A 23196-nucleotide genomic window follows, 5' to 3' on the forward strand; every position below is an offset into this window, starting at 1 on the left:
CTGGCTCCATCTGGATGCTACTAACGATCACAGACTGTGTCCTGGCCTAGCTGGCGCCACGCTTGCCTCTGGGTTCTGGGTGAGACTAGCCAGTCCTGGGGGAGCCTCTACAGTGTCCACACATTTCGGTCTGCGGTTGTGCTGAGCCTGGGTTCAGCACCTGCAGGTCTTTGATGTCCTAGCACAGTGCTGGGTTCCAAGAGAGCCCCCTGTAACACCTGCCCCATGCAATCTCCCCCAGGGTTGAGGAGGGCCATGGGGAGTGAGCATTCTGGAAACTTAGAGCCAGCTAGCAAGCGTCCCAAGCTAGAAGACCTAGCTGTGCAGTTCTCACGACTGGGGTGCAAGGTGAAGACACCAGTGTTAATCTAGATGTCTTCATGCCCAGGAAGTGACAGTGGGGTTTTGTTGGACCTGGCCTGGACTTACTTATTTATTTGAGACAGGGCTTCTGTGTGTAACAGCTCTGGCTGTCCTGGAACTCACTTTGGAGACCAGGCCGGCCTCCAACTCACTGAGATCCGCCTGCTTCTGCCTCCCAAGTGCTGGGACTAAAGGCGTGCGCCGCCTCTGCCACCACCACCACCCAGACTTAGGTAATTTGCATATATAAACTCATTTAGTCTTTAAGCCACCCTCTGCTAGGGGTGATGTTCTCACTTAGAAGATGAGGAAACAGGCACAGAGAGGTTAAGCAATTTGCCTAAGGCTACACAGCTAGAAAAAAAGGCAGAGTCAGGGTTTGAGCACAGGCCTTATGGGTCTTAATTCTCAGGCTGCCTGTCTCAACAAAAAGGAGGTCCTGTCTCTCCTGAGATGTCATTCTTGGGGACCCCATTATGAACCTGCGTCTTTCACTATTGCGTCTTCCAGGTCAAGGATTGTGCCTTGGTCACCCCGTGTCTGGTTCATTGGTGGTAACAGGATGTGCCAGTTAGCGGACAGTCCTAGTAGACAGGCGTTGGGTGCAGAATAGGTCACCAGTGTCCAAGTCCTCAGGCACTTAGGTGTCCAAGGCAAGCGAGACCTGGCCTCTGCTCTTCAGGGGCTCAGAGTCCATGGTAGAGAGAGACCAGAGCTATGGTGTTACCTAACCAGCAGTGGTGTGGCTGGGAACCAGGGAGGCAGGGGCGGTGCTGGATCTAGCTAGAGGGGACATAGGAGCTGGCAGTTGGGGGTCAGGGTTGGGCTTGGCTGGGAGGTATTGTGTGACATGTGACAGAAGAGGGGAATAGGGTGTCGGCTGGTTGGGAAGCAGCAGGAGTCAGGTCTGTGTCCCAGGAGCTGGAGGCATGCATGACCTATGTGTCAGGGCGGTGGGCGTGGATCTGGGGAAGGGACCACTGAGTTGAGGACTGTTTTCCCTGGCCTGTTTGGCCGGGTCTCTGCCTTTGCCCTCACCTGGTTGGGCCCAGGCCCGTGGAGCTGAGCCACCGCTGCCTCTGGGTTTTCCGATTACCACCGATTGCTTGTTCGGCCCCTTGATCCCAGCAGAGGCAGAAGCGAGGCCTGTTAAATAATAATGTGGCTTACCGGGGCCTGTGTCAACACCGCGTCCTCGTGTTCATTATCTGCTTGGCCACCTTCAAAGTCTAATCCAGTCGTCTCGAGTTCATTCAGCGCCATCGCTGGAGGGGGGCCTGGCTGTGGGGTGATTGTTGCATCTTAATTAAAAAAAAAAAAGACGACTAGGGCCATTGGGCCCGAGGCATGCAGGGCGTGCTCTGCTGGGGTGGGGTGGTAGGTATCAGGCAAGGCTGCTCCTACATGAGTGGCCTGGGGTCTCTGCCTCCTGCCCATGGCACAGGGAAGGGTGGTGGGGACAGGGCTGGGTTGTGGATGTCCTTGGTGCGCGGATGGGTACCAGTCAGGAGCAAGCCCTTTTCTTTTGTCGTATTTTAAAGATTCTTCAATTATATGTATGCACACGTGTCTCTGTGTGGGTATGTATCTTGGGTGTGGGTGCCCACGGAGGCCAGAATATGCCCTGGAGTTAAGGCATCGGTGAGACGTTTGACAGCAGTGCTGGGAATTGAACTTGGGTCCTTTGGAAGAGCAGCAAGCGCTTTAACCAACTGCTGGTCCTTCTTCTTTCTCTTCTTCCTCCTCACTCTCCTCCTCTTTACATTTTATTATCATTGCTGGGTGTGTGGACACGTGTGTCACAGTGTGTCTGTGGAGGATTACTGTGTGTGTGGACACGTGTGTCACAGTGTGTCTGTGGAGGATTACTGTAGGGACACGTGTGTCACAGTGTGTCTGTGGAGGATTACTGTGTGTGTGGACACGTGTGTCACAGTGTGTCTGTGGAGGGTTACTGTAGGGACACGTGTGTCACAGTGTGTCTGTGGAGGATTACTGTGTGTGTGGACACGTGTGTCACAGTGTGTCTGTGGAGGGTTACTGTGTGTGTGGACACACGTGTGTCACAGTGTGTCTGTGGAGGATTACTGTGTGTGTGGACACATGTGTCACAGTGTGTGTGGGATTACTGTGTGTGGACACGTGTGTCACAGTGTGTGTGGGATTACTGTGTGTGGACACGTGTGTCACAGTGTGTCTGTGGAGGATTACTGTGTGTGTGGACACGTGTGTCACAGTGTGCCTGTGGAGGATTACTGTAGGGACACGTGTGTCACAGTGTGTCTGTGGAGGGTTACTGTGTGTGTGGACACACGTGTGTCACAGTGTGTCTGTGGAGGGTTACTGTGTGTGTGGACACACGTGTGTCACAGTGTGTCTGTGGAGGATTACTGTGTGTGTGGACACACGTGTGTCACAGTGTGTCTGTGGAGGATTACTGTGTGTGTGGACACGTGTGTCACAGTGTGTGTGGGATTACTGTGTGTGGACACGTGTGTCACAGTGTATCTGTGGAGGGTTACTGTGTGTGTGGACACGTGTGTCACAGTGTGCCTGTGGAGGATTACTGTAGGGACACGTGTGTCACCGTGTGTCTGTGGAGGATTACTGTGTGTGCCCTCAGTTCTGGACTTTACGGTCATCTCCCCAGGAAAGCCATTCTGCACTTCAGCCGAGTGGCCTCCACGCCAGTCTTGGCTTAACCTGTGGCCTGGCTGTGTGACTCCATGAACACGAGTCACTTTCTGGAAACATCTCTTGATGTGTTCCCTGGGTCACTAGCACATAGGTTCCTGTGATTGCAGGAGCGGGAGGCTCGGGTGCTCATGGCTCCGTGGAGGACTTCCTGCAGGGCAGGTGCAGCTCGCAGGTCTGTGTGACGTGGCAGCGCCAAACTTTTCTGCTTGAGCTGGGAGAGGCTTAGTCCAGCTGTCCTAGAAGTGTGGCGCCAAGTGGAGGGGACAGGGAGGCCACACAAGGAGTAAGGTGGAGGTGGAGGGAGGCACTGGTCAGGGTGTCTCCTGGGCAACAGGAGCAAACCCTACTCCTATGGTGGCTCTGGTGTATGGCAAGATGGACACCGCACCCTTGATCCAGATGTACTAGGCCACGGGGCACATGAACTCACAGCTGTGCTACTCAAGGGCCTAGGACCCCTCTCGGCCTGCCTTGACACCGGCCTTGACGGTCTATACCAAAGCCAGAGCTTGGCCAGTGTCTCTGGTATATTATTTCTATCTTTCTGGTGATGGAACCCGGGGCCCCATGCATGCTTAGCAAGTGTCCTCCCTCTGAACTACACCCCCAGTCCCTGGGCACCTTGTAGAAGCCTGGTCCTGGGGTCTTGCACCCGTGGGGCCCCTGTGCCATCATACCCCTGCTCCCTGACCCCTGGGACAGCCCATGTATGTCACTTGGATGCCTCACTGTAGCCCACACTCTAGCTGTCTGGGGATACTTTGGGACCCAGTATGAGATCAAGTAGAATGAAGCCATGCAGGGCAGGGCTGTCTGGCTCCCGAGTTCCCATCGCCAAGGTGTGCAGTAGAGGCTCATATCAGTGGGGGGCAAGCGCATCAGCTGACCCAGGACTGAAGTCCCCAGCTTGAGGGCGCCAAGGTCCTGCTGGAAGCCAAGAGGACACTGGCAGGCAGCAGTCCCGCCCTACTCATGCACCTGCCAGCACTGCCCACTGGCCAGTGCGAGCCTCTTTTCCCACTCAGCCCAACAGAGAAGAGGCTTCTCCGGGCCCCGTGGACACCCCACAGCCTCTCACACCCCCCACGGCACCCCATGCACCCATGCCTCCCCCACCCTTAATTTTCACGTTAGTGCCCAAACTTCGTTTGCATGCATTAGCTGTTGTAAATCCGTCACAGCTCTCAACACAGCATGAATAAAACATCACTGGGCTGTATTAGTTTTCTGTCTCTCATCTTATTTATGACACAAAACGGGTGGGAATTTGAAAAAACGAAATCCAGGCACGCGGCTTCTAGGGTAATGCTATGCAAATCGGCACGAGAGCAAAATGAACCCCCAAGTTCTTGTAGCAACCAGGCCCCCGGCCCCCCCAGTGGAGTGCCTGGCGTTTGGGTCACTGGAGCACGTGGGATCTGGAGTCAGGTCCATGGAGTCAGCTGTGTCTGGTTTTGTCTTAATATTTTTTTAACGCGTGTTTTATTGTTCCCGTGTTCTTATAAACGAAGAGCTGGTGAGCAAAAAACCCGAGAGGCTGATTCGCTAAAGAGTGGGAACTTCCTAGGAATTCAAAGGAGGGTTTCCTGTCAGCAGCAAGGCTAGGTTAGATCTGCAGAAGAACTGCTTGTGGGCAGGTGGCTGAGGGCGTTGTTCTGAATCCTGATTTTTCCCTTTTCAGGGAGCCTGGTAGAAGTCAGTAGTGAAGGTGTGGTCAGGTGTAAGGGAATAGCCAGGCGAGCTGACTCTGCCTGGCCTGCTGGTTGTTAGGAGTTATGACAAGGGGACCATCTTCTGGCCTCTGGGGCAGGAGCCGCAGAAGGGACAGGGCTTTGAGTCCCCTCTTCTCACTAGGAAGAGCCAACTCTCTTTCCATCCTGTATTTGATCTCCCATGGGAAGGTTTGGGTTGATAAATTTTTTTTTGTAGTTTTTGTAAGAAGTTTAGAGAAGTTAGCTCAGGCAGGGTGGGGACTGGGAGTGAAAGGGAGCAGCCAGGAGAGGGAAGACATATGAGAGGGGACAGGAAAGTGGACAGATGGAGGCAAGGAAGGGACAGATACCACACAGACAGCAGACGACCCACCTTCCCATCACTGCCAGCTCCTGGCCCTCCTCCATGGCGCTCTCCCCATCTCCCAGGCCCCTGAGCCTGTGGCTGGGGGAGAGGGGGAGGTGAGGACCCAAGGGACAGCTGTCCAGCCATGTAGAATGTGACAAAGACTCAACGGGCCACAGGCACTGTCCACTGAGTGGTCAGCCTAGCCGTGGGGTTGGGACCACACTGCCGTGTGGGCCCTGGGCGTGCTTCTAGCTTTGCTCACTGGATGACCCCGGGGTGACGAGTCTGTCAAGTACAGGGGTTAGGCAGGTGCCTGCTGCTTGGCCACTTGGCATCAGGTCTGGCTGAGGCTATAGTTGTCTGTAAGCCTGCCAGCTAGGATTAGGGGAGGCTCCATGGCGATCCCTGTAAGGTGTGTCCACTGACCTCTAGACCTTGTTGGGATAGGCTTGGATTGTGGACATTGTGGCTCAGAGCTAAGCTGGCTGGCTTTACTGTTTCTGCTGTTGAGTGCCTCAGTTTCCCTCCTGTAAACACCGGAATGGTTGTATAATTCACGGGGACTCAAGCCGCTCCTTGCATATTCAGCCCCCGGAGCTGACTGAGGGAAAAAAGAAGAGGGGTCCTCTGTAGTTTTGAGACTTACTCAGGGAACTGGGGCTCCCCACACAGGGTGTAGCATGGCTCTCCCTCCAGAGCCCTGACCTGCCAACTCCATGCCCTATATCCCACAGGGTCTTGTGGATGTACATACCAGGGCTGTCCTCCACGGGATGGCAGGTCACCATGAAGAAGGACAGTGTTCAGCTTCCTCACCCGTGGTGTCTGTTCTACGCCGTGCTGAACAGTGGTCTGGTCTCAGCAGCTGTGCTGGGAGGCTTCCTCTCTCTGGGTCTTTAGAAGCTGCCCGCAGCTTACTGTTCACTTTTCTTTCACGGCTCCACCACACCCCATGACCATACGGATGCCATGGATGAGTGGCCCAGGATAGCCTGGAGCCGTGGGAGGACCAGAGCCAGAGAGAGGAGGCAGAGCGAGAGGAAGGGGCCACAGATGAGAAGAGTGAGGGAGGGAGAAGTCCCATCTACGCCTGCCCTCACATCCCAGGGTGCGCACTGGGTCCAGCAGAGGTGCTGTAACTCGTGGACCCTCCCCTGGTCCCTGTTGCTGAGTTACAGTCAGGGCCCCTGAGACTGGTCAGAGCCCTAGGCAGGCAGGACCCTGTGACGTCATGAGAGCAGCCCTGGGCAGTCCTTGTCATTACTACTTTAAAGTTGAAATAACTGAGGCTGGACTGACTCCAGCCTTCAGACGTTGGGGTCGACTTTCTCTAGCAGTAGTGACCAGGTAGCAAAGCCTGTCTCCGGACAGGAGGGCTCGCTCACAAGCAGGGGAGGCATGCAGCCTTGCCTAGCACACCATCTCCTGCACCGGCCACACCCTGCTGGATTCTGGGTCCTCCTGACAGAGACTGCAAGATCCTCCTTCCCTTTGGTGTTTGCAAGGGGATCTGTGGGGTGAGCCGACTGGGGTGCACCCAGCCCTGGTGCACAGAGCATCAGGAGGCAAGCTGCCCGCCCCGTGGCCTCTGCAGAGCTGGGCTGAAGCCGGCTCCAGCTCTCCCAGCGTGGCACTGGTACTTGCTTGTACAGGACGAGGCTGGGAAGGGGTTGCGGGCAAGGACTATCAAAAAGGTGCACGGTGGCCCAGGTGGCCGCTGTCCCAGCCCTCTCTGCCGGTGTCCATGTTGGAGAGGACATGCTAGACTGGCTTTCATAATGGCAGAAGACAAAAGGACATTAAACAGAGGAGGGGACAGCAGTAGCCCTGCCTGGATATGCTTTTCGCCGTCGCATCTACACTTGTCCCTTGCTTAGCAACAGGCAATACTTATGTGTGATTTTACTTTATTTTTTTCTGTGCTGGGAGTGGAACCCAGGGCCCCATTCAAGCTACGCAAGTGTTCTGACACTGAGCCAGAATATTTTTTAATATTTTGAATCTTAAAAAAATCTTATGTGGAAGAGTGTTTTGCCTGCACATATATGTTCTATGTGTGTGCCAGATGGCCAGTGACACCTCTGATCCCCTGGAGATGGGTTACAGACAGTTGTGAGCTGCCTAACATGGGTGCCAGGAATGAACCTGGATCCCCTGGAAGAGCAGTATACACTCTCAACCATTGAGTGGCCTCTGCAGCCTTGAGTTACACTCAATTTTATTAAAATATTTTTTATTCTTTGAGAATTTGGTATGCATATACAGTATATTTTAATCATATTTACCTACACTCGTCCCCCTAACCCCTCCCAGATCCACTCCTCCACTAACATCATGCACTCTTTTTTATGATTATTTTATTTTTAAGTAACTCTTCAAGTCCATACACTCATGGTCATGGAGTCATCCATTAGAGCATGATTGACCTACAAGAGATCTTACCCTAAAGAACAGTATAGGAATCTGAATTTGGGGGCAGGCGTAGACAGATTTCTGAGATAGTAGAAAAACTTTCAACTAATTTTTTTCTAGAACAATGCTTCCAGAATGCCAAGTTTTGCACATTTCCTTCCAGAATGAACTGAACCTGGCTGTCGTTATTGTTGCTGGTTGGGCCTTTTGTCTGTCTGTCCTCACAGTGGTCCTGAGCTGGGAGTATCTGCCATTCAGTAGCGGTGGTGATGTCCCTCCCACTCTGCCAAGCATGAGCTGGCTTTGACAGGTGGAAACAGCTACATCTCAAGCCTTCTTGACCAGACAGTCCCCCGTTCCCGTGTGTGTGTGTGTGTGTGTGTGTGTGTGTGTGTGTGTGTCTCCCTCCTGAGCCCTTGATCTCAACTAGGACAGGCAAGGTGGAACATTACCATCCAGATTGTGAGAATCGTGTCTCATCTGAGTGACCAGCTACCCTGGTTTGTCCCAGGCTGGAAATTTCCTGAGGTTCCAGAGTCAAATGTCACAGCTGTCACAGCTAGATATGTGGACAAGAGCAAATTGACTACCCCGGTTAGGGGCTTGACTTCCCCCTCTTTTCTGGCAATGCAACTCTGCAAATGTCACTTTAGTCTTTTATTCCATTGCCTTGGGCATGGAGGGTTGATGAGAATGGAACACATTAAGACAGGTAAGGAACATTTATGTCCACAGCTTGTACAAGGTGCCCCTCTCTGCACACTCAGCCTGGCAATCCTGAGTCTCAATTCCTAGTCTGTCCACTGGTCAGCTGAGCCATGACACCTGTTACTCCTTGAGATGCTTATGTTTTGCCTTGGATGATGGTAAGGGTGGTCCCCATGCTGTGGCGTCCTCAAGGATTGGAGGGAGGTGGTATTGGTGGGGTTTGGGCCAGAGTTTGGTGGCAGGCCTTTCCCATCCCACAGCCAGGCTTCTCAGAGCCAGCTACCCAGGGTGACTGGGCAAGGATGGGTAGCAAGAATCTCTTTAAGCCTGACCTTGACTGAATGCTAGGGCTGAGGGTCCTCTGAGCTTCTGGGAGTGGGCTGAAGAGTGGGGTCCACTCATGTCCCACTCGGCCCATCTGAGCCCCTCAGTCCCCTTTCTGGATTTGTTTGCTGTGTCAGTAAAGTTCTGGGGTCCCGTGACCTGCCTGACTCTGCAGAGGCCTGGTACCCTGTTGGTGCCCAGGAAGTAGAAATAGACACCTTGTCCGCTGTCTCTTGTTTCCCGGGTAGCTTCCCTCGCCCTGCCAGCCTCCCGGTCCCTCGTGTCATCTTGGGTTCTAATGACTTTGAGTGCTGAGCACATCACCCTGGGAATTTATGGCAATGGCGCGGAAGTGTCACCTGGAGGCACATAAATATTACAGGACTGGCTGTGTCAGCGGTCCTCTGAGAGGATCACTCACCTGGAACCGGCAGTGTGGTGGCCATGGCTGGGTGTCCAGAGGCTGTGGAGGTAGGCACTGTGGACACCAGCATGCAGGAGCCCATTGAGTCCTCAGCACCCTGTGAGGCAGATTCTTTCTGTCCCCTTTTACAAAGAGATGGGCATACTGTCACTCACAGAGGAGCTGAGACCCCGCCCTCCCACGGCTAGCTCTCTTATTTAATATTCTACCCTTACTTTGTTTTTTAAAGATTTGTTTTATTTTTGATTCTGTGTGTGTGTGTGTGTGTGTGTCCATTTGTGTGCATGCACACATGTGAGTGCAGGTGTCCTTGGAGGCCAGAAGAGGGCGTCACATCTCTTGGTGCTGGAGTTACAGGTGGTTGTGGGCTACCTGATGTGGGTGCTGGGAATTGAACTCAGGTCCTCTGTAAGAGCAGTGCATACTCTTAACCGCTGAACTGTGTCTCCAGTGTCTCACTGTGCCGCCCACACTGGTCTTGAACTCCGGGCCATCCCTCCTGCCTCTGGTTACTGTGTACCAGGATTACAGGCATGAGCCTTCACACCTAGCTCTCGGAGTTTAGAAAACTCAGCACACTGGAATCCAGGCTCCCGTTACTGGTTTGATACTTGGCATTGTCTTGATTGACTGGGGCCTCTTTGATCCGGGTCCTGGGTGTTGTGGGCACATTTCCATCTGTCTTTCACTAATTCCTTGCTTTCATTATTGTGAGGGACCCTGGGCTGTACCTCTGCTCCCCCTGCCCCAACCCATTGTTCCCTTGGTGTCCTAGCTGGTGGCTCCAAAGGGAGTAGGAGTCTAAATCAGGATGAGGCATTGTACTCACTGCTGCCTGCCTGGTGGTGTCACCTCTGGTCTCTTTTCAGGGGTGTGACTTGGGGGAACCCTTAGGTTCCCACCTATACGGTCTCTTTCAGTCACATGCCGTCTTTTTAGACCAGCGGTGACCCTTCCACTGCCACCAAACCAGCCAGGGAAAGTTTGGTAGCTGTTGACAGATCTTCTTGTCATTAAGCAAGAACAAACCTATGTCTGAATTCCTTCCTGTGTGGCCGGGACTGGCTTCCTGGAAAGCTTGGTTTACTAATTCAGCAGTTGTGTGGTTGTTGGTACTGAGCCCAGGGGGCATTGAGGCCTGGGCCTCATTGCTGCCTTCCCTTACCCTGGGGTGCTGGGCTTGGCTGCCATGATCCAGGCATGTTCTGTGTCCATACCTGCTTTCTCCCTATGGGCCAAGGAGGCTCAGCTAGGAGTCCAGGACCAGCTTGTATTCCAGGAATCGGTCTCCTGGCATGAGCAGAAGTACCTGGGGAAGCCTGCATGGTCTGTCCCCCCCAAGTGGTCCCCCCTGTCCCGCATGTCTTGTCCCTGTGAGTTGGCATGGGCATGTGTGGTCCACTAGGCCCAGTATTGACCGGCTAGTCCCACCTCTGGAGAAACAAGGCTGGGTTTGCCTTGCAGACTTCTTCAACCAGACTGGAGGCAGGGCAGAGTATTGGTGCCTGTAGACTCCGGAGTGGCGTCTGCAGGCCCAGGCCTCATGGTTTTCAGTGCATTTGACTTCTTCTGGGGTCAGCAAGGCTTCTGCCCTTTCCTATGAGTGGCTTCGCACATGCATCCCTGCTGTTGCATGCGTGCATGTGTGTGCATTTGCAGGCAAAGATGAACTTGATGTTTTGTGGAAAAGACCGCAGATGAAGCTTGCTGGGCTGGGCCTTCCTTATGCTGGAGATACTGAATCAGTCTGCCATCTTGCTGAGCACTGACCACTGACTGAGGGGCATCTGTCAGGCTTGGCTTCTGTGTCTCCCTGACTTCAGAGGAGGATCCCACTTGAACTCTCCTGGCTCCCCCTCAGTATGGTTCTAGCAAACAAGGAGCCATCATGGATTTCATGGAAGAAACAACTCAATCTAAGGGCTGGGCTGGACTAGCAGAGATAGGCTACAGGCCCTGAACAATGGGGCTGTTGTGTCCCTGCTGTACTGCGTGGCCCAGCCCTGGCTCCATATTGGCTTAGTTTCCCTCAGAAGCAGAGTCTCGAAGCCCTCTGCACTTGAAGGGGAGGCTGCAGCTGAGAAGAGAGACACAGCCTCTCCTGTGCTCTTCAGGGGTGCTTGAACAGAGCCCCAAGTCTGAGGGAAGAGACAGGTCCCTGTCCTCACCTGAGGGGTGCCTCACACTGTGGAGACCATGCACTCTGCCTGTCTGAGGGTTAGGGACTTCTGCTCTCTCTCTCTCTCTCTCTCTCTCTCTCTCTCTCTCTCTCTCTCTCTCTCTGTGTGTGCATGCATGCTTATGCATGCACTTGTGTGTGTATGTTTATGCATATGCATGCACTTGTATGTGTGTGCATGCATGCTTATGCATGCATGTGTGTGTGTGTGTGCACATATGTAAGCATGTGCATTAATGTGCATGTACCGTGTATGAGTGTGTTTGTGTGGAGGCCAGAGGACACCCTGGGATGTAAATCCTCAGGTACTACCCACTGATTTGCTTTTGAGACAGGGCCTTTCATTGTCTTTTAACTTACCAAGTAGCCAGTGAGATCCAAGTCTCCATTCTGTAGTGGTGGGATTGTAATGTGCAACACCGCAGTCGCTTAAGGGGGAAAACACGGAAAACAAAAAGCAAAAGCGTAGCCTCCGAGGACCAAACTTGGATCCTCTTGCTTGCAAGGCACACACCTTACTGACAGAGCCACCTGCCCAGCCCTGTATCCTGAGAGCTGTTTTATTTAGTTAAGAGCAATCAGACCCATCCCTACAAGAGGAAAATGAACTGGCATGAAGTAGTTCCTGCTCTTCTCCCATCCTGCTTCTCAGAAGAAAAGCCTCCTGCTCTGTCTTTAATCCACACGCCTTCCTCATTTCCACCTGAGCTCTTGGCCTCTTGGCTTTGAACATTATTTCTTGACTTTCCCTGCCCTCACCATACTATGAGAGGTGAGGATTTGGTTCACACCCCCTATTTTCTTCCCCAGGTAGTTCTCTGCAGGTTGCCATGGTTACTTTAAATAATATACATAGTTGGACATGGCCTGTGTTTCTAGCATTTAGGAATCAGAGGCAGGAGAATTATGAGCTGAAGGCCAGCCTGGGCTACATAGTGAGTATCAGTTTAGCCAGGGCTCTATAGCAAGACCCCATCTCAAAGACAACACTGGGCACACAGCTTCAACTTCAGCCAGCTGGTGGCTCCATCTTTCCCTGCTGGGAGCCGAGGGCCCGACAGGAGCCCTCGTGTGTGCTGCAGCTGGGTCTGCACTGGAGCCCTCATGTGTGCTGCAGTTGGGTCTGCACTGGAGCCCTCGTGTGTGCTGCAGTTGGGCCTGCACTGGAGCCCTCGTGTGTGCTGCAGTTGGGCCTGCACTGGAGCCCTCGTGTGTGCTGCAGTTGGGCCTGCACTGGAGCCCTCGTGTGTGCTGCAGTTGGGTCTGCACTGGAGCCCTCGTGTGTGCTGCAGAGGGCCTGCACTGGAGCCCTCGTGTGTGCTGCAGTTGGGTCTGCACTGGAGCCCTCGTGTGTGCTGCAGAGGGCCCGACAGGAGCCCTCGTGTGTGCTGCAGTTGGGCCTGCACTGGAGCCCTCGTGTGTGCTGCAGTTGGGTCTGCACTGGAGCCCTCGTGTGTGCTGCAGAGGGCCTGCACTGGAGCCCTCGTGTGTGCTGCAGTTGGGTCTGCACTGGAGCCCTCGTGTGTGCTGCAGAGGGCCCGACAGGAGCCCTCGTGTGTGCTGCAGTTGGGTCTGCACTGGAGAGCCACGCATGCACTTTTGCCTTCTCGCCTTGCTGTCCCATTGGTTGTCGGTCGTCACTCTCATTGGGAGCATTTACCCCACCGCCATCGGTCGGCATTGCAAACCTGTTTGCTGCTAGCTGCTAATCTGTGCCGCACACTGAGCTTCCACAGCCTACGGTAGACTGGGGTTCAGGCAGAGCCTTGCCTTAGCCTGTGCTCTTGAGGACTATGGGAACACCTGATCCTGGGGAGTGGGGGCTAGTGAGGATGGCAGCCTCGGCCTGATACCCCCATCCCTTGTGAACACAGCAAAGCTTCGAGGCACATCAGGACGAGGCAGTGAGCGTGACGCACATGGTGAAGGCGGGCAGCGGTGTCTGGATGGCCTTCTCCTCCGGCTCCTCCATCCGCCTCTTCCACACTGAGACCCTGGAACATCTTCAAGAGATCAACATCGCCACCAGGACTACCTTCCTCCTGCCAGGTGAGGCTGTAAAATTAGCTGGGGCTGGGATAAAGGAACCGATGCTCACAGATGCCAGCAGGTGGTCGTGTAATGGGGAGCCCAGCTCATCAACTTCCGGGACAGCCTTGGTCAGCCTCAAAACCTAGTTCATGGTAGACAGGAAGCAGCAGGGCTGGGATTTATGCCCAGGTGTGTCCTCTCAAAGCTCCCATTCCTGACCTTCTGCCCCCTGTACCACATCCCAGCAGTCTGAGTGCTCAGAAGGTGGGCTGTAAGCCGGCGGACTTTTCTGTGCCAGGAGCTGGAACCAAAAACACATGGACAGGAGCCCCAGGTTGTTGACACTGTCCCATGGCTCAGGTTGAGCAAAGCCTGTTTCCACCTCTGCTCTGTGGGCAGAAGAGGAGGCCCCTATAGTCTCTTTCCATAGTACTTTCTCGAAGAAAGGCATGCCTCTACATTTGCCATTCAGCAGGTTTGGAGGCAACCACAACTTCTGGGGGACTGAACTTCCCCTTCCAAAGCTGTCTGTGAGCTGAGGGGGTGAGGGAGGAGAGATTACCACTGGAGCTCATGCCACGCCCCACCTCATCCCTCTCTCCTGACATCTCTATGGTGCTGGTTTCCATCCCTACCCACCATTGCTGTCCATATGAAGGGACTGCTTTGGAGATGCTGGGCAGGTATCTGCTCTGGCCCACTCTGTCTTCAAATGGCTTCTGGGTTACCGATGGAGCTGTAGGCACCAGCTTCTCCTGCTACCATGATTGTCCCAGTGTCTACCAGTCCACTTGACCTGGGGTTGGTCAAAGAGAATGACCATTTTGTCCTACTCAGGAACCTTAGGCAGGACTGGGCTTGTCGGCTAGGAGACTGGCCCTGGAAAAAGGGAAACACCAACACCGTCACCTGTGCCTGCCAGATGGGCTTGGCAAAGCTGGGCGTGCATTTGAGCTGAACTAAGGAACAGCTCGATGGCCAGCACCTTGTGGTCTGAGAGCCTCTGTCCTCCCCCGAGATCTGATCCCTGTTTTCAGCTATGACCCAGACATCGTCCTGGCTGCTGCTTCCTCCTGGATGGTCAGGGCATCACCCAGGGTCAGGTTGACCATGAACACAGTAGGCAGCAGCAATGACTGTCAACTCAGAGCTGCAAGTCTACCAGAGCCCCGTGCGGAGCAAGGCTCTGCTGCTGGCATCACACTGTGCTCTAAGCCTGCTAGCTACATATGGTCCCCAAGTTAGAGATGCAGACATAGGTTTCCTCAGCAGGGTCTTATGCCTTGTCATGCAGTGGCTCAGAGACCTGCTGGATGATGGGGAGTGAAGGGGATCCCCCCATTCTCTCTCTCTCTCTCTCTCTCTCTCTCTCTCTCTCTCTCTCTGTTTCTCTGTCTCTCTCTCTCTTACACACACACACACACACACACACACTCACACACACACTCACAACCTCAGTGCTGGTTGAATCCTGGCTTGGTCCCTCTGTGTATTGGGGTGCAGTCCTGAGATAGACTCCCATGGCTAGGAAGGTGCTTCACATGGCTGAGGGCGGGGACAGTCCCTTCTGGGCTACTCTCCTGCATCAGAAGCCCTGTGTTGTCTGTGGTCCTTTTCTTCCCTGTCTTCTCCTTTCCCTTCCTCCAATTTGATTCTATTTCCTGAACAGTAGGGGTGGGGGGGGGTAGCGGGACAGGACTGGGGGACGGACTAGTTTCATCTATTATACAATACAATAAAAAATTCCCTGTATCATAGAACTACTTTTGCATTTATCTTGATAGCTAAATTATTTCAAGATAATGGAACAATAGGAAAAAAACCGGTTAATCTTATGAGGTTTTGAAAATCTTGGGAGTCTTGTCTAGTCGGGCAGAGGAAAGTGAGAGGCAGCGGCTTCAGTTGTCAGAGGTCAGTCTGTGGGCGGATCTGCTGGGGGTGGAGAAACACAGCTCTGGTTGGGCCCACGGCTGGCTGTATCCCCGAGGGACCCAACACTGTGTGCCTGGCTTTTAAAGGGTAGGCACCTTGGGTGAATGTCATTACTTCCAAGCCATGTGAGCAGAGACCCAGGAGGCTGCATGACTGGCCTGTCCATCGTCACCCTGCTGATCAGGTGGTGGGCACACCCGCTCCCCAGCCTCAGTTTCTCCGTGGATACAAGGGCTGAGTCAGAGCTTGGCTGAGCTCAGAGTCACATTCTTTCTGGACTCTACCTGGAAGCAGTGGTCAACTCCTTCATCCCTTCCTGTCACCCTACAGTTCTTGGCATGAGAAGTCTCTCACTGTCCTCATTGTTATCTTTGGGCTACATCATGCTGGTCCATTTGCCAAGTCTCTCCTGCAGAGCCTTCTTGCCCACCCTGAGCTTCTAGGTCAGCACCTTCCCCAAGATACCAGCCATATGTGAGCAGACAGAGGGCTTTTTCCTGGTCTCCTCTAGGCCTGAGCATCCCTGGTCAGCCAAAATGAGTATCTAGCACCCATGAGCTGAGAGAGCCCCCTGACCCCCAAGCTGAGCTGGAGTTAGTCACAGCTTCAGGAATTGGAGGGCAGAGGACAGCTTCCTGTCCACCCCATACTGTGCCCTGGAGGAAGAAAACAGGATTTCAAAATTCTTTATTAGAGATATTTAAAACAGGCATTTAAGTATTTCTTCTCCCCCACACCACCAAATGAAATAATTGCATAATTAGTAATAAATTTGTTCTTGCTCTAAGCGTGGTTTTTTTTAGGGCGTGTTAAAAAATTTATCACGCTTCCTTCCCTCCATCTTTCCTTCCACTTGAACACCCGACTGGTATTAATGCATTTTTTTAAACCTAAACTCCCTCCTCCTTTTAACTAGACAGGTCATTAATAAAATGTTCTCCGAGAGCCTGAGCTTTTAAAAGTTGTATATCTCCAGATAGATGGCCAGGGTGAGCTGAGCCCTGTGTATTAAGTCTCTATGATCAAATATTTATCCACCATTAGACTTTTTTTCTTTTGGACTGTTTGTGAAGTGTCTCGCTCTTTTCCTTGAGGCAGAAGGAGAGGGGCCCCAGAATGAGGCCTGCAGATGAAGTTATTTCTCACCTCTGTCGTCTCCTTGGGCTTCTCCTTCACGCTCCTCCTATTGTCAAGTTTCTGCTATGGTTGGGAGGAGCGTGCAAGGCCTCCGTTCCATCTGCTGTTGGTCTTGGGGTCTCGGGAACTTACAGAAAGGACGATGAGGCATGCGGGGTGTATCATAGCCACAGCTCCTACTTGGCCTTCTTATTTTGGGGTTTGTATCTGGGATGGAACTTCTTTAGGCACATTAGAGTCTAGGGCCTTAAAGTAATTATAAATATTACTCAATGCACCTCCATGGTTGTCTGTGTAGTATTGGTCTAGAGCCGTGCTCAACTGTGTGTGTGTGTGTGTGTCCCCCTATCTACTCACCTACCCACCATTCTTCTCATCTGCCCACACATCTGTCTGTCCGTCTGTCTGTCCGTCTCTCTACCCATCCATTTATCATTTACCAATGTGTCTATCATCTGCCTGCCCATCCATCCATCCATCCATCCATCCATCCATCCATCCATCCATCCATCCACCCACCTTTTCACCTATCTATTCATCTACCAATCCATCTATCTATGCACTTGTGAATCCATGCATCCATCCACCTACCCACTGCCCAAAGAACTCCTCCATCTATTCGCCTATCCACCCTTCTCATATATCTACTCATTCACCCGCTTGCCTGGAGTAACCTGGCGGCAGTCCTGTTCACAGGTTCTGCCCTCGCGTCCTCCTAGTATGTGACACTGCTGCCAGCATCTGGTTTATCCCTGCCCATTGCAGACTGTCCCACCTGCTCTTCATTGGCTTACAGCCTGACTTTCTGGGTGTGGTTTTTGCATAGACACCCAACTGTTCCTGGGAGCCAGGCAACTGAGCCCTGATGCACAGAGCTGACACTGACTAGGTACTGTGTCCTGTGGCATTACCCCTCTGTGTCCTCACAGCAGTCCATTTACAGATGGGGAAACTGAGGTCTGACTGGGTGCCCATGTCCAAACCACAGCACCATCCAGCTTGTCTTGGGGGAATCTGGGCTGTACAGCTCCCTCACCAGGATGAACTGAGCTCATGTCGCTTCTCTCTGCAGGCCAGAAGCACCTCTGTGTCACCAGTCTCCTCATCTGCCAGGGCCTGCTCTGGGTAGGCACTGATCAGGGTGTCATTGTCCTGTTGCCCGTGCCCCGGTTGGAGGGCATCCCTAAGATCACAGGTGAGGTTCCAGGGCTGTCTTGGTGGGTTTGGGGCTTGGCTTGAGGGATAAGGGAACCAGGCCCAGACATCTGCAATCCCTACTGATTTGTGGTAGAGCCTAGCCTCTCGGTCCCTCTTGCTTCAGCCAGAGCATAGTAAAATGATACCCCAGGCTACCACCTCCTGCCTTGATTCTTACTTGTTTGATCTGGGTGGAGTAGCTCACACTGGCCAGAGAGTCTGAGGGTTGGCTGAGGCACCTAAAGAGTGGCAGAGGCTCTGCAGGGCCCTGCTGCCTCTCTCTGTAGCAGAGTATCAGAGGTAGAAGTGTGGACTCTGGGGATGGGCCGGTGTTAGCTGCCAGTCTGCCCTGACCTGTGACCCTAGGCCCAATAGAAAGAAATGGGGACAGGGGAAAACCCTGGTATTTAGACACTGGAGCTGTGGTCCTCTTTGCCGCTGCCCTGAAAGGGAAGACAGTAATCTCCTCTAGTGGCTGTTGAGCACAGGGGTGAGAGGAGCCAGCCTGAGCCTGCCAGACCAGACCTCTACCCTCTTCTAGATGCCCAGATTTCCGGGTGTCCTGTGTTTACGATGCACTTACTAGAGCAATTTGTGCTTGCACGGAGGCCCCCGGGCTGGGTGGGGGGCACAGGGATGCATGAGGCAGGTAATGTCTAGGACGGCCATGGCAGAGGGTGCTGTGGCAGAGAGAGATGAAGGAGTAGCTAGGTGCCAGTTCCCCTGGGAGGACGCAGGCAGGACGCACTGTGGATGCTGGTGCTTGCCAGGAAGGAAGATCTGTAGAGCCTGTTATAAGACTTGCTTTTATGGGTGGAGCTCGGAGGAGGTTATCAGTGAGATTGTTTCACCCTGGAGATGGAGGATGGCCCCGCTCTGTAAAGCCATGCCCTAAAACATGGCATGGACAGATCTCGTGGTCTTCTGCCATCTGTGATGGCAGAAGAAACAGAAAATTCTACAGAAATACGTGGCTATCTCCCTTAATGACCTGGTCTCTTGGGCCTTCTTCTCTGTTTCTCATAGGGAAAGGCATGGTGTCTCTCAATGGTCACTGTGGACCTGTGGCCTTCCTGGCTGTAGCCATGAGCATCTTGGCCCCTGACATCCTACGGAGTGACCAGGAAGAGGCGGAGGGGCCTCAGGCTGAGGAGGACAAGTCAGATGGGCAGACTCACGAGCCGGTGCCTGCTCCTGACAGCCATACAGGCCGAGAACTGACCCGCAAGAAAGGCATCCTGCTCCAATACCGCCTGCGCTCCACAGCTCACCTTCCCGGGCCGCTGTTGTCTGTGCGGGAGCCGGCACCCACTGATGGCTCTGCTCTGGAGCACAGTGAGGAGGATGGCTCCATCTACGAGATGGCCGATGACCCCGACGTCTGGGTACGCAGCCGGCCCTGTGCCCGTGATGCCCACCGCAAAGAGATCTGCTCTGTGGCCATCATTTCCGGTGGGCAAGGCTACCGGCACTTCGGCAGTGCCCCAGGTGGTCTGAGTGGGCGACCGGCCCCATGCAGCGAGACAGACAGCACACTTCTTATCTGGCAGGTGCCCTTGGCTCTATAGCTCTCTACCCTGTCCATCTGGAGGTTACAGGGCAGCTGGACCACTGCAGACATGCTGGGACCCATTGTAGCCCCCCTGGGTTCTCCCCAGGGACCTGTACAAGCCACAAGAGAGGCCTGGACTCTCCACTGAGGCCTTGAAGAGCAGAGAGAAACCTCTGCAAACAAAAATTCGAATGTTTTGGGGAGGGTTTTAGGGTCTTGGGGAATGGAAGGACACACTTGGAGAATATGGTCTTTTTGTTTTATTTTGTTTTGGAAGCAAAAAACATAAAACCTCACCACTGCCTGCTGAACCTAGAACCTTTTGTTGGGGCTGAGTGAGGCTCGGAGGTGGCAGTGCCCCTCCTGGAAGGATGTGTGAGTGTCTGAGCATGGGGCTAGTGTGTGAATATACATATGAATACGTATATACAATGTATATTATTATGTGTATAAATACAATCTGTACATAATGGGTCTCTGGGAGATGCTGGAATAAAAGGCAAGACATATGTGGGCCCTGTGGGGTTTATGGGATGTCATGAGGATGGAATACAGTGAATGACCATTGCCAGATAGGGGGTATTGGGGACCAGGGGCCACCAGGCTCCAGCATGAAGGACTGAAGCCAGGACCAGGTTGGAGGCCACTCAGGAACACTCTTCAGAAGGCACTGTGCATGGCAGTTATCAGTAGATATCCACAGCCACTTAATTTGCATATTAATGATTTAGTCCATCATCTCTTAGCCACATTTCAGGTGTGTCTATAAGAGCCCTGCTGGATGAATATTGAATATGTTGGAAAACATACATGAGCATCGTTTTCATCAAGGCAGAAGGTTCTGTTGCTCAAGGAGAGGTGCTCTTGGATGTTTTCTGGAGTGTCTTGGAGAAAAGGCTGGTTACCTCCCTCTGGAGAGGTCCTGGTGTATAAGGCAGTGGGAAGAAGGTGGTCCATGGGCTCCTCAGTAGCTGGGACCCCAGGTCTTGAGCAAGGAGAGGCTGCTTCCAAGTTTGGAAACATTGATGAATATCAGGTTGGCCCATGGCAGGCTGCTGGAAAGGACCAATGATGGGGCTGTTACCTCTCCTGGCTCCATCCATCTTGAAAGTTCAAGCAACTGCTGCAGGGAGAAAAAATAAAGTTGAAAGCCACTGCCAGAAAGGGCAGTGTAGGGAGAAGCCTTCCTGCCAGCCTGGTCCCAGAGCTGCATCAGTCACAAATAAACACACAGGAGGCTATATTACTTATGAAGCTGTTGGCTATTTGCTTGGTTTCTTACTGGCTACCTCTGACTTAAGTATTTACTCCATAATTGTTAATCTAAGTATTTCTCTTAATGAAGAAAGGGTCCGGACTTCTTACCCCTATGGCGGCTACATGGTGACTCCCTGTGTTTCTCCTCCCCAGAGTCCTCCTCAACTCCTAGTCCCACCTATCTTGCTTCCCTATTGGCCAACAGTGCTTTATTCAACAACCAATAAGAGACAGATTTCAGAATGACATCTCCCATCAGAGCAGCATCTCCACCTTCCAAACAATCTTCCCCTTGTCATCTGCTTATGTGCCTGTCCATGTCCAGGGGTCTTCCCTCCATACTTGGGGTTGGCAGAACCAGTTACTGAGACACGAGGTGGAACTCTCATCTAACCCTGCACTGAGAACTCCCCTTGGAAGGACCGAGGACCCAGTGGAAAAGCCCCAAAGGATCTAACCTTATAAGGAGTCACTCACCCATTCACTCCTTTGTCATTTCCTGAGTTCCTGCCATGCCAGGTACCATGGTAGTTGGTGGGGCCATGGAGGTGACCCACAGGAAGTATGTGTCTCCAGTTTGAGGACAGACCCTGAGTGAGGGCTGTAAACGAAGAAAAGGAACAGCAGGCTATAAGGAGGTGACTCATTGCTGGAGGGCAGGAGTCCGGCAGGTCTCCAGGTGGGGCAGAGGGGACACTGGCTTCCCAGGAGGCACTGGAAGGAAAGGCCTGGTTCCCACTCTCACACTATGGATTAGATGGCAGACATCTTCTCTGAGCCTCAGTTCCCCATTTTTGTATCAGGAAGAGCCATCACTGTCCACCTGTCATGGGGTGGGAGAATTACAAGCATCCCCTTTTCTGTTCCTGTCCCGTCTTGATGGGACTCCACACAGGTGCTGTTAGCCTGTTGGTCAGTGCTTGCCAAGATATTCCTGGGACAGTGATGGGCACAGAGAAGCAGTGTAGGACAAGGAGCAAGCCTGGGCTCAATATCAGCACTGCCAAACACCTGCTGTGTGGCTCCCAGAATGTCCCTTGGTTTCCCCATCTATGGATCAGGACAGGTACCGCCTTGCTGAGGGTCCCCAGTGCTGAGTCCGTGGAAAGTAGTGTCCTAGCCTCTGACAGCAGTTACACCATTGTTCCTTTGTCATTGGCCCAAGAATTCGTGGCAGAAGTCTCCCCATTCGTGAAGGAGCTGGTGGCTAACAGCTCTGTTCAGTCTTGCAGGCCACTCATCTGGATGGACCTGGGCATCGAATGGGCCTGTGTATCACTGTTTCTCAATGCTGTCACTCCGGCTGCATCTGTCATCAGCTCCTCACTGCCTCTTTGACCACAGATGAGGGGAGCTGGGGGTGTGGTAGTTCCTGAGAGGATGCCTAGTGCTTTGGGTCCTCATCATGTTCATCAGCTGCCCTGAATGGCCTCATTTTGCACACAAAGGATGGGAGGTTCATGGGATATGACGAACTTGCCCAGCAAGCTCCAGGCCCAAAGTCAGGCAGGGTTGAGGTCTGTCACCACACACGCAGCCACCACACAGCTCCTCCAGGACAGACACTTTGAAAACCTCATTAGCTCGAGCCAGCTCTGCTTTTCCACTTCCCGTGTGATGTCCAGCAAGACCCTTAACCTCTCTGAGTCGCAGCAGAGGGGTAGCCAGGCCTTGGGCACCGTCACGCAGTTCAGCTTCACTCAGCTTCTGACCTGTGCTAAGACCTGCTTCAAAATGGCCTCTGGGTAGAGTGTGGTGAGCAATGCCACAGTCCCCTCTGTCCCCCCAGTCACCTCCATTCTGCCTGTGAGTGCAGAGAAACGGAGTGAGGAAGTATTGGCGGGTGAGCGGTGGCACTCCAGAGGGGCAGTGCTGAGAGACAAGGACAGAATCGGGGGGGGGGGGCAGGGAAACCACATGGGATGGGTGGGTGGGGGTATGAATAAAGACTGAGAAGGAAGTGGAGGGCAGGAGAACATTCCAGGCTAGAGCAGAAGACAAAGTGGGAGAGCACCTACTGTGAGGGAGTAAGGGGACAGAAGACAGAGGGTGGAGCTTGGCGCCAGGGCGGTCACTGGCAGGGGTTAGTGGAGAATGACCCACTGGTCTTGAGTTGGTTTTGTTTCCATTCACTCATATATTTGTTTATTTATGTATTAAGACAGGTCTCATTATGAATCCCAGGCTGGCCTCAAACCTATAATCCTCCTGCCTCAGCCTCCAAAGTACTAGGATTTTAGGCAAGTGACACTATACCTGGCCATCTTCAGTTTCCCAGCCATCCTTGCTGGGGAGTCTGGTGGCAGGGGGAGTGTGGGGACCTTTGGGGAGGGTTGTGCCATCATCCGGCCTCAGAGTTCAGAGGAGGGACATGTAGGCATGCTCAGTGACAACCCTGGCTGAGCTCTCTCAGTGAGCTGTAGCCAGGGAGCAGATTCGAGAAGCTTCTACAGGGAAAACCAGTCTCAGGAGCTCTGGAAGGTGAAACAGCAAGCGCATGCAAGGCTGGTAAGCTTGGCACAATGTCCCCACTCATGCCGTGACGACAAACTAACCGAGTCTGGGCATTTCATAAAGCAAAGGGGTTTATTTCACTCTCAGCTTAGTTCCAATGAGGATGTGGTGACTGACAACATCACAACGTGGTTGTGTCTGCAGAAGAAGGCGCAGGAGGTGCCTGTCCCAGCAATAATTCATTCCTGCAGGAATGAATGTAGTCCCATGAGACTTGACTCACCCCATTGAGACGAGCGTTAATCCTCATGGTAGCACCGCCATGACCTTATTGGGCCCCTCTTAAAGATCCTATTACCTTGCCCCCACCAACATGTCAACCTTTAAAGAAGCTTACATAAGCCATAGAGCGCAGAAGGAGGTGGAAGCTTGGAGCCACGGAGGGTGTTTGAGCTGGTCTGTCCCACA

The 23196-nt window shown here is 53.1% G+C and overlaps 1 protein-coding gene across 1 annotated transcript in view; it reads left to right on the forward strand.

The window, feature by feature from the left end:
* Positions 1-19526, forward strand: part of Arhgef10l (Rho guanine nucleotide exchange factor 10 like) — a 131539-nt gene extending 112013 nt beyond the window's left edge. Inside the window, 3 exon segments of the mRNA XM_040757537.1 lie at positions 13043-13217; positions 17341-17463; positions 18492-19526. Coding sequence (XP_040613471.1) covers positions 13043-13217; positions 17341-17463; positions 18492-19033 — 840 coding nt within the window. The 3' untranslated portion in view covers positions 19034-19526.
* Positions 19527-23196: the final 3670 nt, after the last annotated feature.

Source organism: Mesocricetus auratus, unplaced genomic scaffold, assembly GCF_017639785.1.
Source record: "Mesocricetus auratus isolate SY011 unplaced genomic scaffold, BCM_Maur_2.0 Super-Scaffold_100014, whole genome shotgun sequence".
Taxonomy (NCBI): Eukaryota; Metazoa; Chordata; class Mammalia; order Rodentia; family Cricetidae; genus Mesocricetus; species Mesocricetus auratus.